Below are 16,595 nucleotides of genomic sequence, written 5' to 3'. Positions count from 1 at the left end.
AGGCTAGAATTCAATTCCATGTTATTTATCTCACTACCTACTTTCCAGGCAGCTATCCAATTTTGCCTCCAAACTTTCAAGCCTAAAGGTAGTGCTGTGCTGAGATATAATCAATTAATCAACTGTTTTAGGTTGATTAATAACAGAAGTGAACACAGAAATTAGCTTCATTTTAGCCCTAAATTTATATTTTTGCCTCTGATTCTTTTAAATCCATTGTCCAAAGGGAACAAGGAGACAATTCCTATGAAAGAAACAAATCCAGCATCATAACTTTTCATACAGAAGGCACCAGAAACATTCTGGTCCTGCAAACACAATGGCCTTTGCTTCTTTAATATACTATCATTAGCAACCCATTTCCAAAACAAGATAAGGACATGTTCATGTTGATTTCAGAACTTATGTAGTTACCCAGCATATTTCAATATTGAAGATACTACTGCATTCAATTTCCTTTCTGACATTCTCCGAGGAAAAATGACAATTGGAAAAAAAAGTTTTAATTCCCTAAGCGTGGATCCATGTGATAAAATCTCACGATTTGTAGCATTTTGTTTGGTCTGATGCCACAGAAGTCTTTAATAATTATCTCTATCTCTTGGTAGACATCATGATCAATTATCATCTTACAGCACACATATCAAAGCCTCTTCTCTAATACTCAAAATCAGACAGTAATGATTACATTGTAAGTTGTAAACTAATCATAACTGCGCCCAAATTTCATACCATTCCTGAACTCCTAATGTTTTGTTAGGGAAATAGGTATGTGTTTATAGTCCAAGAAAGAGGCATCTGAAAACTTAAAGGAGGTCTTTCCTGTAGAATCTATCAGTAGGCCCACAATTCACTGTGAAAGCCAACAGCTTAGATGTGGTCTTAGGAGATGTAATACACCAAAAATGACTTCTGGCTTAAAAAAAAAAAAAGAATGCTTCTAGGTGTGAAGTAGACATTAATGGTACCAGTTACAGAAACTTACAAAGCAGTAGAATTGACACAACTCACAACATCAGTTTTGTTGATCTTTAACATTCAAAACCTGCTGAATACCTTGAACATGTCACCAGATGTTCTATATCTTCCTTTGGTGAAGATCCCAGCAAGGTATTTTTAGACACTAATGAGTCCCATGATACCCAAGTGACCACCAACCATCACTTGGTACAGAGATTTGAGAGGTTCCTTTTGTTAATAAGACAGGCCAATTTTTTGGATGAGGAGATAGAAACAGATAAATGATCTAGATAGAAGGTAATTTGCTAGTTAGCAAAGGTGGGTATAAAAAGAAGACTTAGAATTTGTTAATTCTTTTTTTTTTAATATTTTTTTTAGAATTTGTTAATTTTTTTTTTCTTTCCTTTTTTTTCAGCCATGCCACGAGGCTTGTGGGATCTTAGCTCCCTGACCAGGGATTGAACTTGGGCCATTGGCAGTGAAAAGTGCTGAGTCCTAACCACTGGACCGCCAGGGAATTCCCAAGAGAATTTGTTAATTCTTAATCAAAAGGAAAGAGGCATGCCTCCTGGGTGCCTACTCATATAAGATAAGTAGGACTATCTTTATCTTAATAACCTAACTATATGTATGTAAACAAATCATCACAATTCAAAGTAATGAGAGCAGCAACACAAGTATACACAAAGTGTTGTGGAGTCACAGAGGAAGAGCTGTTACTCCTGCCTGGACGAACAAGGGGTATAGTCAGGTGTAAGTCACATTGAGGAGACAGCTTTCCAGATATAGAAAAAAGTTAAGGGCAACTTAGAAGAAATGGTATGGAAAAAGGCACAAAAATCCAAAAGTACATGGCATATTTGGGTATAACTTATTTGGCTAGACTCAAAGGCCTTGGGAGGGGAGTAGTTGAAAATGCATCTGGAAAGGGAGATGAGGGCCCAGATGTGAATGACACCTGTTCTATCACAAGCGAAGAAGTCTGGACTTTATACTGTAGGCAGTGGGGGAAGCATTAGAACTTTTTAAGCCAAAGGATGATGTGACTATAGCAGGCTTTTGAAATGATAACTCCAGAAGCTTGTAAAATATTGGTTTTAATCCAGGTGTGCACTGGAATCATCTGGGAAGTTTTTTATATAACGAGATACCCAAGCTCTACCCTCAATTTAGTGAATCTGAATCTCTAGGGGCAAGAGGATTCTTTCTAATGTACACCCCCATTTAAAAATCATTTATGTGGAAGAGGTTTGGAAGGAGGAGGGAATGGAAGCTGGGACTTCAGTGAAGAGGTTATGGCAATTGTCCAGATCAGTGATTATGAGGGTGGACAGTGGTAGTTAAGGCGGGGAAGAGACAAAAGGGAAAACACTGTGGAGGTAATATGGATAAGATGTGGTGACAGATTAAGTACACACGGTGAGTGAATAAAGAATAACTGAGATTTTTACCTCGACTACTGGGTAGATAGTGATAACATATCCAAACTAGGGAACGCAAGAGTAGGAAACAGGATTTGGTGCTGGACTGGTGGGGGTAGAGAGAATGAGCAGGAAGGTAAGGGTGAACCGATTTCAGGTGTGAAGTCGCTGAATCTGAAGTGGCATTGGTAAGCACAGGTAAATGATATCTTACCTGTATCTTCCAAGCAGTTGGAAATAAGAGAACGGAACCCAGGTGAGATGTCAAGTTTGAAAATATTTGAGTGTCATCATTTAAATTGTAGCTGTTCATTTGAATACTCTGATCATCATAAAGGTGCATTTTAATTTACTTTTTTTAGGTGGAGCAGGATAAGTTTGGGAAAATATCCAGTAATAGGGTGGCTTAGATAATAGGTATAGAGCTTCTGGTTACTAGTTAGACAAAACTCCTATTAGAAGGGTGGAGCCAAGATGGCAGTGTGGGAAGACACCGAGTTAGAGTCTCCCCACAACTAGGGCACCTGCCGGCTGCTGGTGGAAAACCCTGATGCCCAAGGAGACCGGAGGAACCCCCAAGTGAACTGGTAGGACTTCGGGGAACAGAACAGGGAGGAGAAGTAGAGGACAAACAGGATCAGCGTCCCTGAGGCCAGGGAGATTAGGAGAGGCAGGCGGGAGGGGCGCTCTGGGAGGAACGGAGGGCAATCACCCGGCCCACTGGGCCTGGGGGGGCCTGCTGAGCTCCCAGCCCAGTCCCCTGCCCTCCAAGGCCTACCCCCCATCCCCCGCTGGCCACATTGGTCCTGGGGACACAGGAGGGAGGCTGGGGAGATCAGAAGAGGCAGGCAGGAGGGGCCCTCCGAGAGGAGTGGGAGAGGAGCAGAGGGCAACTGCTCCGCCCACTTGGGCCCAGGTAGCCAGCTAAGCTGCCAGGCTGGTCCCCTGCCCTCCAAAGCCCCCTCCAGGCCCCATGAGTCCTGAGGGTATAGGAGGGAGGCTGGGGAGATCAGGAGAGGCAGGAGGGAGGGGTCCTCTGGGAGGAGGGGGAGAGGAGTGGAGGGCGTTTGCCCCACCCACTAGGCCCAGGGAGCCTGCTGAGCTCCCAGGACAGTCCTCTGCACTCCAAGGTTCCCCCCCACAACCCCCGCCTCCTGGGGGCATAGGAAGAAGGCCAACAGGAGAAGCAGGTGGAAGGGGCCCTCTGGGACAGGAAGAGCAGGAGAGGAGAGGAGGGCATTTGCCCGGCCCACTCAAGCCCAGGAAGCCTGCTGGGCTCCCAGGTGAGGTCCCCTGCCCTCTGAGATGAGGGGTTGGGGGCACACCTGGGCCCCTTCTGTTCCTTGAGCCTAAGCCCCACCCCCATAGCCCCTAGGGCTTTTTCCAGCCCTGTGGGTTCTAAGCATAGGCCCCGCCTACCACCCAAACCTCGCCCTTGCTTAGGCCCTGCCCTCCACAGCCCAGGCCTTTTCCCCGTTTTTTGTTTTCTCTTTTCCCTCCTCCTCTCTTTTACTATTATGGTACTGTTGTACCTACCGATTGTTGATTGATCTATGTTTTTATTTTTATATTCTTTCTAACATATCTATTAGTCTAATTTTATTTTTTACTTTGTTATTGTTCTCTCTTTTTCCTTTTTTTGCCACCCCATATGGCTTGCGGGATCTTGGTTCACGAGCCGGGGGTCGGGCCAAAGCTCCTGCGGTGGGAGCTCCGTGTCGGATCCACTGGACTAACAGAGAACCTCAGACCCCAGGTAATATTCACCGGAGTGAGGTCTCATGGATGTCCTCACTTCAGCACCAAGACCCAGCTCTACCCAACAGCCTACAAACTCCAGTGTTGGAAGCCTCAGGCCAAACAACCAGTAAGACAGGAACACAATCCCACTCATTAAAAAAAACAAAAACAAAAAGAGACAGCAAAAAAATATGTCACATATGAAGGAGCAGGGTAAAAACCTACAAGTCCAAATAAATGAAGAGGAAATAGGCAATCTACCTGAAAAAGAATTCAGAGTAATGATAGTAAAGATGATCCAGAATCTTGGCAATACAATGGAGGCACAGATTGAGAAAATACAAGAAATGTTTAACAAAGATCTAGAAGAACTAAAGAACAAGCAGAGATGAACAACAAAATAACTGAAATGAAAAATACACTAGAAGGAATCAATAACAGAAAAACTGAGGCAGAAGAACGAATAAGTGAGCTGGAAGACAAAATGGTGGAAATAACTGCCGAGGAGCAGAATAAAGAAAAAAGAACGAAAAGAATTGAAGACAATTTTAGAGACCTCTGGGACAACACTAAATGCACCAACATTCGAATTACAGGGGTCCCAGAAGAAGAAGAGAAAAAGAAAGGGTCTGAGAAAACATTTGAAGAGATTATAGTGGAAAACTTTCCTAACATGGGAAAGGAAATAGTCACCCAAGTCCAGGAAGCACAGAGAGTCCCATACAGGATAAACCCTAGGAAAAACACACCAAGACACATATTAATCAAACTAACAAAAATTAAATTCAAAGAAAAAATATTAAAATCATCAAGGGAAAACCAAAAAATAACATATAAAGGAATCCCCGTAAGGTTATCAGCTGATTTCTCAGCAGAAACTCTGCAGGCCAGAGGGGAGTGGCAGGATATACTTAAAGTGATGAAAGAGAAAAGCCTACAACCAAGATTTCTCTACGCAGCAAGGATCTCATTCAGATTCAACAGAGAAATCAAAAGCTTTTCAGACAAAAGCTAAGAGAATTCAGCACCACCAAACCAGCATTACAACAAATGCTAAAGAAACTTCTCTAGGTGGGAAACACAAGAGAAGAAAAGACCCACAAAAACAAACCCAAAACAATTAAGAAAATGGTAATAGGAACATACATATCGATAATAACCTTGAATGTAAATGGATTAAATGCCCCAACCAAAGACATAGACTGGCTGAATGGATACAAAAACAAGACCCATATATACACTGTCTACAAGAGACCCACTTCAGACCTTGTGACATATACAGACTGAAGGTGAAGGGATGGAAAAAGATATTCCATGCAAATGGAAATCAAAAGACAGCTGGAGTAGCAATACTCGTATCCGATAAAATAGACTTTAAAATAAACACTATCACAAGAGACAAAGAAGGATACTACATAATGATCAAAGGATCAATCCAAGAAGAAGATATAACAATTATAAATGTTTACGCACCCAACATAGGAGCACCTCAATACATAAGGCAAATGCTAACAACTGTGAAAGGAGAAATTAACAGTAACACAATAATAGTAGGGGACTTTAACATGCCACTTACACCAATGGACAGATCATCCAAACAGAAAATAAATAAGGAAACACAAGCTTTAAATGACACAATAGACCAGATAGACTTAATTGATATTTATAGAACATTCCACCCAAAAGTGGCAGAATACAACTTCTTCTCAAGTGCACACGGAACATTTTCCAAGAAGGATCACATCTTGGGTCACAAACCAAGCCTCGGAAAATTTAAGAGAACTGAAATCGTATCAAGCATCTTTTCTGACCACAACGCTATGAGACAGGAAATCAATTACAGGAAAAAAAAAAATGTAAAAAATACACGGAGGCTAAACAGTGTGCTACTAACTAAACAAGAGATCACTGAAGAAATCAAAGAAGAAATTTAAAAAATACATAGAAACAAATGACAACGGAAACACGACAACCCAAAACCTATGGGATGCAGCAAAAGCAGTTCTAAGAGGGAAGTTCACAGCAAGTCAATCTCACCTCAAGAAACTAGAAAAATCTCAAATAAACAATCTACCCCTACATTTAAAACAACTGGAGAAAGAAGAACAAAGAAAACCCAAAGTCAGTAGAAGGAAAGAAATCATAAAAATCAGAGCAGAAATAAATGAAATAGAAATGAAGAAAACAATAGCAAAGATCAGTAAAACAAAAAGCTGGTTCTTTGAGAAGATAAACAAAACAAAATTGATAAACCCTTAGACTCATCAAGAAAAAAAGGGAGAGGATGCAAATCAATAAAATTAGAAATGAAAAAGGAGGAATCACAACTGACACTGCAGAAGTACAAAGGATTATAAGAGACTACTAAAAACAACTGTATGCCAATAAAATGGACAACCGTGAAGAAATGGACAAATTCTTGGAAAGGTACAATTTTCCAAGACTGAACCAGGAAGAATTAGAAAACATAAACAGATCTAACACAAGTAATGAAATTGAAACAGTAATTAAAAATCTTCCAACAAACAAAAGTCCAGGACCAGATGGATTCACAGGCAAACTCTATCAAACATTTAGAGAAGAGCTAACACTGACCCTTCTCAAACTCTTCCAAAAAACTGCAGAGGGAGAAACACTCCCAAATTCATTCTACGAAGCCACCATCATCCTGATACCAAAACCAGAAAAAGATATCACAAAAAAAGAAAATTATAGACCAATATCACTGATGAACATAGATGCAAAAATCCTCAACAAAATACTAACAAACAGAATCTAACAACACATTAAAAGGATCATACACCATGATCAAGTGGGATTTATCTCAGGGATGCAAGGATTCTTCAATATACGCAAATCAATTAATGTGATACACCACATTAACAAATTGAGGAATAAAAACCATATGATCCTCTCAATAGATGCAGAAACAGCTTTTGACAAAATTCAACACCCATTTATGATAAAAACTCTCCAGAAAATGGGCACAGAGGGAACCCACCTCAACATAATAAAGGTCATATATGACAAACCCACAGCGAGCATCATACTCAATGGTGAAAAACTGAAAGCATTTCCACTAAGATCAGGAACAAGACAAGGATGTCCACTCTCACCACTCTTATGCAACATAGGTTTGGAAGTCCTAGCCACGGCAATCAGAGAAGAAAAAGAAATAAAAGGAATACAAATTGGAAAAGAAGTACAACTGTCACTGTTTGTGGATGACATGATAACTATACATAGAAAATCCTAAATATGCCACCAGAAAACTAGTAATCAATGAATTTGGTAAGGTTGCAGGATATAAAATTAATGCACAGAAATCTCTGGCATTCCTATACACCAACAACGAAAAATCAGAAAGAGAAATTAAGGAAACAATCCCATTTACCATCGCAACAACAACAAAAAAATACCTAGGAATAAACCAGCCTAAGGAGGTGAAAGACTTGTACTCATAAAAGTATAAAACACTGATGAAAGAAATCAAAGATGACATAAACAGATGGAGAAATATACCATGTTCTTGGATTAGAAGAATCAACATTGTGAAAATGACTATACTACCCAAAGCAATCTACAGATTCTATGCAATCCCTATCAAACTACCAATGGCATCCTTCACAGAATTAGAACAAAAGATTTCACAATTCGTATGGAAACACAAAAGACCCCGAACAGCCAAAGCAATCTTGAGAAAGAAAAACGGAGTTGGAGGAATCAGGCTCCCTGACTTCAACCTATACCACAAAGCTACAGTAATAAAGACAGTATGGTACTGGCACAAAAACAGAAATACATATCAATGGTACAGGGCAGAATGCCCAGAGATAAACCCTTGCACGTATGGTCACCTAATTTACAACAAGGGAGGCAAGAACATTCAATGGAGAGAGGACAGCCTCTTCAGTAAGTGGTGCTGGGAAAACTGGACAGCTACATGTAAAAGAATGAATTAGAACACCACCTAACACCATACACAAAAATAAACTCAAAATGGACTAAAGACCTAAATGTAAGACCGGACACTATAAAACTCTTAGAGGAAAACATAGGAAGAACACTCTTTGACATAAACCACAGTAAGGTCTTTTTTGACCCACCTCCTAGAGTAATGGAAATAAAAAGAAAAATAAACAAATGGGACTTAGTTAAACTTAAAAGCTTTTGCACAGTAAAGGAAACCATAAACAAGACAAAAAGACAACCCTCAGAATTGGAGAAAATATTTGCAAATAAAACAACAGACAAAGGATTAATCCCCAAAATATACAAATAGCTCATGGAGCTCAATATCAAAAAAACAAACAATCCAATTAAAAAATGGGTGGAAGACCTAAATAGACATTTCACCAAGGAAGACATACAGATGGCCAAGAGGCACATGAAAAGATGCTCAATATCACTAATCATCAGAGAAGTGCAAATCAAAATTAAAATGAGGTATCACCTCACACTAGTCAGAATGGCCAACATCAAAAAATCTACAAACAATAATGCTGGAGAGGGTGTGGAGAAAAGGGAACCCTCTTGCACCGTTGGTGGGAATGTAAATTGATACAGCCACTATGGAGAACAGTATGGAGGCTCCCTAAAAAACTATAAATAGAACTATCATATGACCCAGCAATCCCACTACTGGGCATATACCCTGAGAAAACCATAATTCAAAAAGAGTCATGTACCACAATGTTCATTGCAGCACTATTTACAATAGCCAGGACATGGAAGCAACCTAAGTGTCCATCGACCGATGAATGGATAAAGAAGATGTGGCACATATATACAATGGAATATTACTCAGCCGTAAAAAGAAATGAAATTGAGTTATTTTTAGTAAGGTGGCTGGACCTAGAGTCTGTCATACAGAGTGAAGTAAGTCAGAAAGAGAAAAACAGATAGCATATTCTAACACATATACATGCAATCAAAAAAAAAAGTGGTACCAATGAACCTAGAGGCAGGGCAGGAATAAAGATGTAGACAGAGAATGGACTTGAGGGCACGGTGTGGGGAAGGGGAAGCTGGGGCGAAGTGAGAGTAGCATCGACGTATATACACTACTGAATGTAAAATAGTTGGCTGGTGGGAAGCAGCAGCATAGCACAGGGAGATCAGCTCAGTGCTTTGCGATGACTTAGAGGGGTGGGATAGGGAGGATGGGAGGGAGGCTCAAGAGGGAGGGGACATGGGGACATGTGTATGCATATGGCTGATTCACTTTGTTGTACAACAGAAACTAACACAGTATTGTGAAGTAATTATACTCCAATAAAGATCTATTAAAAAAAAAAACTCCTATTAGAAAGTAAAAATTTAGCTTACTGTACAAGTCATTTTCGCATTACCTTTCTTATAACCAGACCACTCCAATTCATTCTGTGGATGCTCTGGAATGTAGACTAACTTGAAATTAGAATTACTACAGAATCTCTCTTAAGGTTATTAAAGCTAGGAAGAGATGAAGAATAACTGATCATGCCTTTAAAATCTTTCAGGACAGATTATATATAATTGTGCATTTCTTTCTTTCATTTATCAAATACTTGTTGTGTCTCTACAAAGTGGTAGGTACTGTGCCAGCTGCTGGGGATAAAAATTAAAAGGATGAAAACTGAAGTTTTATGAAGAATAAAAATTCAGAAAAAATAATTATAATGCAGTAAGTATTTAATAAAAGATAAACTGTGACACGCTATGGGGAAATACTGAGATCACTTCACCCCATAAAGAAAAAATATATTTCCAGTGTGTTACAGAACTAAATGTAAATGTTTAATTGTACAACTCACAAGAAAACGTATAAGTCTATGGATAGAGAGGATTTTCTAAGCTCAAAAGCAATGGAAAAATTAGGAAGAAAGAGACTAATTCAAATGATTTAAAAAATCAGAAAAGAAAGAAAAATACAAATCTGGGGAACTATTTCAACAAATGTGACAGAGCAAGAATTAACAGCCTTAACGTACAAGGGATTCATACAAATTTATAAGAAAACTATTAAGATTGCAATTAGAAAATGGTCAAAGTGAAAATACACGTTTAAAAAGAATACAAATAATTCAATTTAAAAATACTTTATGAAAAAGCAAAGAAATTTGTTAAAATTACAGACCATTTTCCCTTATAAAAAATCATAATGATATTTTTAAAACTTAAGGTAATCCTAAGGCTGGAGAGGATTTTATGACACAGGCCCTTAACTGTCTATTAGGCAAGAAACAGTGAAAGTACAAAGTTAAGCAAAATTTCTAGAAAGCAATTTGACAATATGTCCATCAAAGATCTTTTAAAAAGTTCAAGTATTTTGACTCACTGATTTCCTTTCTAGGGATATATTCCAAGGAATTCATCAGAAATGTAAAGACAATTTTACATTTTAAAATATTTAGGAAAATATTATTTACAATAGAATAATTCTGCAAGAAACCTAGAATATTCAAATATGAGGGAAAGGAAAAGTAAACCACAGTACATCAATAAATATAGCATATTATGCTGTCATCAAAAGATAATGCTTACAAAGAGTTTTCTAATTACATGAGAAATAGCTTACCATGTAAAAAGTAAAAAGAAGGGCAAGATAACTGTCATACTAGCTAACAATTATTGAATGTTTGATATATAGCTATTAGACACAGTGTTTAGGGCTTTAAATACATTATTTATTTTATCTTCACAACAACCTTATAAAATAAGATAAAATTATTCATATATACACAGCATGGTCTCACCTAAACAATATAATAAGTGTAAAGCAAACTATCTGAAGGAAATATGTCAAAATTTAAGTGGAATTATGGGAATTATTTTTCTTGCTTATTTATACTTTCCTGTACTCCTCCAATTTTTCAAGTTTAATTTTTTCCTGATTTTCAGAGAAAAACATGCTTAATAGTTAAAATATATATACATATATGAAAAAAAACCAGAAAAAAACCCCTTATTATACCACTGAGTCAAATTTTCTAAAGTGAGCCTGTACTGTTTCTGTTATCACTAAGAAAGCAAGCTGAGAAGGAAAGTGTTTTACAAACTTAAAGAGAACTTTGAGACTATTAGTAGAAGAAAGACCTGTTAGATGTTTTGAGTAGATCCAAAATTCCACAACCCCCCAACATCCCTACCACCACGTCCCCAAAAAAGAAAGAAAAGAAAATATTTTAGATCTGTCTACATTATCTCCTCTACTAAACTGCAGGAAATTTGTGTGCTTTTTTTATCATTGTATTTCGAGTACCTAGCACGGTACAAGACACGGATTAGGTTTTCAGAAAATACTGGATCATGAGTCTGCACCACGTCGTGTGGAGAGTGCGTAAGAAGTAACCTTTCTGTTATATTTAGCTTTGGTGAGACTCTTCTCCGAGAATGGAATTAGCATTATTAGTTGTTATATTTGGTAGGCATGTTTGGAATGTTTGTAGCCATAGCTAGTTTTCATCTGTGACTTAGTAATGGAATCAACAGAGTGGAGAGTGTCTTTCACAACAATAATAATACTTATTGAGTGCTTAATACATGCCAGACTCAGTTCTAACATTGTGCATGGATTCACTCATATAAACCTCACAACCACCAAGGGGGCAGATCCTATTATTAATTTTACAAATGGAGACAGTAAGGCACGGAGAGAAGTAATGCACCTGAGGTCACAGTCAAGACGTGTGGCAGGAGTAGGATTTGAACCAAGGCAGCATGGCTCTTGGGTCTGTATTCTTAATCATTATGGTATAGTGACTCTACTACCTTTGTTGCATTTTTAGAAAAACTTAAGACTGTTTGGTCTATAAATTAAAAGCAACAGCATGATGTGAGAATCAGCTCTTGTAAAGTTGTTTCTATAGGAAGATAAAACAATAATATAACCCCAGGGTATGATTTTGGGTGATTTATTCTTTCCCCTGTCACCTCAACAGAACTCTGTATTACAAATGCCTCTCCGAACTCAAACCATTTGGTTGCATTTTTAACCACCTCTAGACTGTCCCAGGGGAAACAAGGTAAGCTAGTATGAACTGTTTCCTTCAAAAACATATCTCTAATTTATTAAAATTACTTTCAAATCTAGTCTTAATTTCAAAGATCTTTTGGAATCCTCATCTCAGCCTAACAAAATACATACATTTGATGAGGAAATTATTTATTATATCAGCCAGACAGTTGACTTAAAAAAAAGTTTAACGCTGGGCTCAGGACCAATACTGAGTGTGATTACTTGTTTTTGACTTTCTAAGTTGACTTAGATCAACTTAGGGGAAAACAGTTTCTGGATATGACCTTTCTAACCAAGGATGTGAAAGTATAATATTGTTGTTTAAGCAAAATTTCTACTTAAAAATTGTGAGGGGCTTCCCTGGTGGCGCAGTGGTTGAGAATCTGCCTGCTGATGCAGGGGACAGGGGTTCGAGCCCTGGTCTGGGAAGATCCCACATGCCGCGGAGCAACTAGGCCCGTGAGCCACAACTACTGAGCCTGCGCGTCTGGAGCCTGTGCTCCGCAACAAGAGAGGCCGTGATAGTGAGAGGCCCGCGCACCGCGATGAAGAGTGGACCCCACTTGTCGCAACTGGAGAAAGCCCTCGTACAGAAACGAAGACCCAACACAGCCAAAATAAATAAATAAATAAATAATTTTAAAAATTTCTCTTTAAAAAAAAAAAAATTGTGAGTGAATAAAGGGGTGCATGAACAAAGCCAAGTCTGAAGCATGAGAGGACCAGTGAGATCTCAGGCACCTGTCACTTCTCCGCAGGCCCTTTGGTGTACCTCTTCTGTAGGAAGTCATCCATATAGACAGATACTTATCCCTACCCTATACTTTTAAAAGCACCTGCTCATTATCTTGCTCTTCCTCCCAGAATATTTTTTTAGTTGTAGAGGTTATGGTTACAGCCCTGCAATTCTCTTTTACCTTGACAGTTATCTGCCAATCATGCACATGGGGACTTTTTATCAGACTTTTTGGACTGTTTATTACTGTTATTGTGCAAGGAAAAAAGATTTTATTACGCTATATGCTTTCATTTACTTGATTACTTTTTTGTATTCCCCACAACAATGCTTTATATATGAGGTACTTATCCATTTTAGTTAAGTACATTGAATAGCTTATTACAATTTTTGTAGCCAGTTATTTCACCTTCAATCCTAGATACTTGTGTTGTTTCTGAAATTATCTTCCCTACTCACTTTGTTCATACTTTTCTCATCATTAAGTTTATGCAGCAGATTTCACCATACTTTATGACAAATTTAAAACCCACACTGTGACTACTTCATTCTTTTATCTGTCAAAACTCAGGTCTTCCATATCTTTCAAGCAAGTTGTTCATTCACTTCTTCTAAGCCCCTGCTTTCAAAGCTTCTCCTAGGTATCCACCCTGGAATGTCTTTCTTCATAGACTTGCCAAGGTTACCCTCTTTCTCACTTTTTTTTTAATGAGAGAAATGGCTCCAGAAATTTCAGTATCCCCATAAAGACCTTCTGATTACTACAAACTCCATTTAAATAAACAAGGGTCTTACCAATACACAAACAAACAAAAATCCATGGCTTATTCATGCCTGGCACTATTAGGGGCTTTGAAAAAAAACAAAAACAAGTTGAAGACTGTTCCTGCCCACAAGAAGTTTATATTCCAATTAGCCTTCATACTTAGTCTTCACAATAGGCATTTAAGCTTTAGCTTAACATATTATAATTTTTAGGTCAAATCTAACTGATAATGATCATTCACAATAAAAATGTGTAAAATCATTTCTAACAAAGACAACTTAATTATTTTAAATAATTAACCACAGACCAGTACAGGAAAACAATATAAAAAATCCCATGAAGTTAACAGTTACAAGATTTGCTGTGTATTTGCATATACTTCCTTTTAGAACACTGGAGAGGGTTGGGAGGGAAGGGGTAATGCACCTCAAACATTTGCCGAGTACGAGCTCTGCATCAGCACTCAGCTAGGTCCTCAGATACATTACCAGAATTCTTGCTACTACTCATGATGGTATTCTTATTTTACAAATAAAGAAATAAAGGTTAAAGGGGATTATTAACATGCTTAAGGTCACAAAACTAGTTAAGTGGCAGGACCAGCATCGGAAGCCACTTTTATCTGGTTCTAATGACATTGAATAGATCAAATCCACAGTTTCACCATCCTAACCCAGGCATCTCTGTATTGTCCAAATGAATTTTTCAGATTAGAGTTCTCAGGGAAGAATAAATTCTCATCTTTAAGAAACACTGCCCTACTTCAGGACCACTGGCTTCAAATCTAACTTGAAGTATCTTAGAAAAAAAAAATAGATGAATTTACTAAGTATCATAACTAAATGATAACTAAATTCATAACTAAACTTCATGAAGGGTGGGGGCTTCCAGGACACTGGAATGTCATTAGGACACTCATTGTTATCTTTGCTGAGACCTCATTTTGAATCAGAGTCTATACAGATCTCACAGCTTTTTATGCTTAACAAGAAACAACTTCTGCCTCACTCCTGGTAACTTCACCCTTGGTGAACAAAATCTCTTCCCACATTCCAATTTGAGATTCCCAGAAAAGACTCAAGATGACCTACCTTGAGTCATCCACCCCCTCTGGCAGACAGAGGGCCCAATACTTTGATTAGCTGTCCTCTTAGAACAACACAGTTAGGACTGAGAGAGCACCACTTCTCCAAAGAAGTGGGTGATACTCCCAGAAAAAAGACTGAAGAGTAAATCAACGGAAAACATTCACTTACTTAAGGATTAAGTTTTATTGAAGGAAAAGTGTCAAATGACCGAGTCTGGGGTCCAGGCACTCCTGAATCTCTGCTTGGGGTGATAAGCCCAGATGACACTGCTTTAGGATGAAGGTGGTATTTGTTTCTCTCTTCTTAGTTATTACCCTCCAAAATTTGGTAGCCTATAAACCTATTCACAGACCTCCACATTGAAACAATATATGATCTAATATGAAAGTCAGTTTATCTAATTATTCCATTATAATGAAGAGGAAACATGGACTTATAATGATCTATAATAATGGCACACTGTAGCTCTGGTGAAATATTAAGGAGGGCAGATTCTAAGATCTCCTTAATCTCTAGGATTCTTTTTTTTTTTGGGCCTCGCTGCGCGGCTTGTAGGATTTTAGTTCCCCGACCTGGGATTGAACCTGGGGCCCTGGCAGTGAGCGCGCTAAGTCCTAACCACTGGACTGCCAAGGAATTCCCTCTATTACTCTCTCTAAAAGCACCTTGACTCTAGAAAACAGTTATGACAAGCGCAGCTCACTTTTATCCTCCATGAGTAGTGTGATGTTTTGCTCTTTATTAATGTCTATGTACCAGACCAACCATCTCCCGTTACTCCAGGAGGTTCTATGGTTATCCGCCAAAGCAAAGAGCTTAAACAAGCCAATGAAACTGCCTTTGGGAAAACCATTAAAAAAATAACCATATGGGGACTTCCCTGGTAGCCCAGTGGGTAAGACTCCGTGCTCCCAATGCTGGGGGTCCGGGTTCGATCCCTGGTAGGGGAACTAGAACCCGCATGCCTCAACTAAGTCTGCATGCTGCAACTAAAAATCCTGCATGCTACAACTAAGACCCAGCGCAGCCAAAATAAATAAATAGATATTAAAAAAAAATAATAACCATATGGTATTGTAAATGTAGCAAAATATAATATTATATATTTATAATGAGGTTTCTCTGACTTCTAGGAAAGTACATTTTACTTTATTGGTCACTGACAATTAATTAACCGAAAGAAAAGATATAAGATTTCCAAAACCAACTCCTAAATACATTGCAACTAATCCATTGATGTAAAAAAGACCTATCAACAGACACACATGCCTCAATTCCTATTTCTAGCAGTTCAACATAGCCATTTGTGGTATAAGACTTAGAATGAAATATTTCTCAGGAAGGAAAGGTTTACCACAAACACATTCTTATACAGAATTTTCACGACTAGATAGCATCTAGAGACACCCAGAGGAAGCCAGGTATCTTGCTCTAGCTCTGGAAAAGGACAGAATTGTAAAATGAGGCAATAATTAGCAAATTATTTAGTAGTATTGCTCAGTTTAATATGATTACACTGAAAAAGTAGGCAAAGGGTCCTATGAAAGAGATAATTAAATCATCAGAAATGTACTGTTTTATTTTAAAAACCTTTCCACAATGAATCCCTGAATCTTTCCTTTGTTGTTCTCCTTGTTCATTAGAGAGGAAGTTGTGAATACTTTACAGACGTCAACTCCTATATTTCTAGAAAGATGAGAAAAGAGGACAAGTTAAATACTTTATCAAGTTTCTGCTCACAGAGAGGTCAATGAAATACATGATGCAATGTCATTTCCTGACCTGTTCATACGGTTATTACTGAAACCTGTTTTCAAAAATGGAAACAAACATATTATAGGAGACAAGCTGACTCTTGTGTATTTTTAAAATTAACCAATTAACC

General features: G+C 38.2%; 1 protein-coding gene across 34 annotated transcripts in view; it reads right to left on the bottom strand.

The window, feature by feature from the left end:
* Window positions 1-16,595, bottom strand: part of DTNB (dystrobrevin beta) — a 248,628-nt gene that overhangs the window by 76,576 nt on the left and 155,457 nt on the right. The window contains exon 10 of one of the 34 annotated variants that reach the window (XM_082427571.1): window positions 1,303-16,396. The exons of the other annotated variants lie outside the window; for them this stretch is intronic. Within the exon in view, the coding sequence (XP_082283697.1) occupies window positions 16,288-16,396 (109 nt within the window). The 3' untranslated portion in view covers window positions 1,303-16,287. Of the gene's footprint in view, window positions 1-1,302; window positions 16,397-16,595 lie in introns of those variants that run through there. 34 annotated transcript variants of the gene reach the window in all.

Source organism: Balaenoptera physalus (assembly GCF_965194825.1).
Source record: "Balaenoptera physalus genome assembly, chromosome: 15".
NCBI lineage: Eukaryota > Metazoa > Chordata > Mammalia > Artiodactyla > Balaenopteridae > Balaenoptera > Balaenoptera physalus.
The sequence above is the reverse complement of the archived record's forward strand: the minus strand, read 5'-3'. Positions and strand labels throughout refer to the sequence as shown.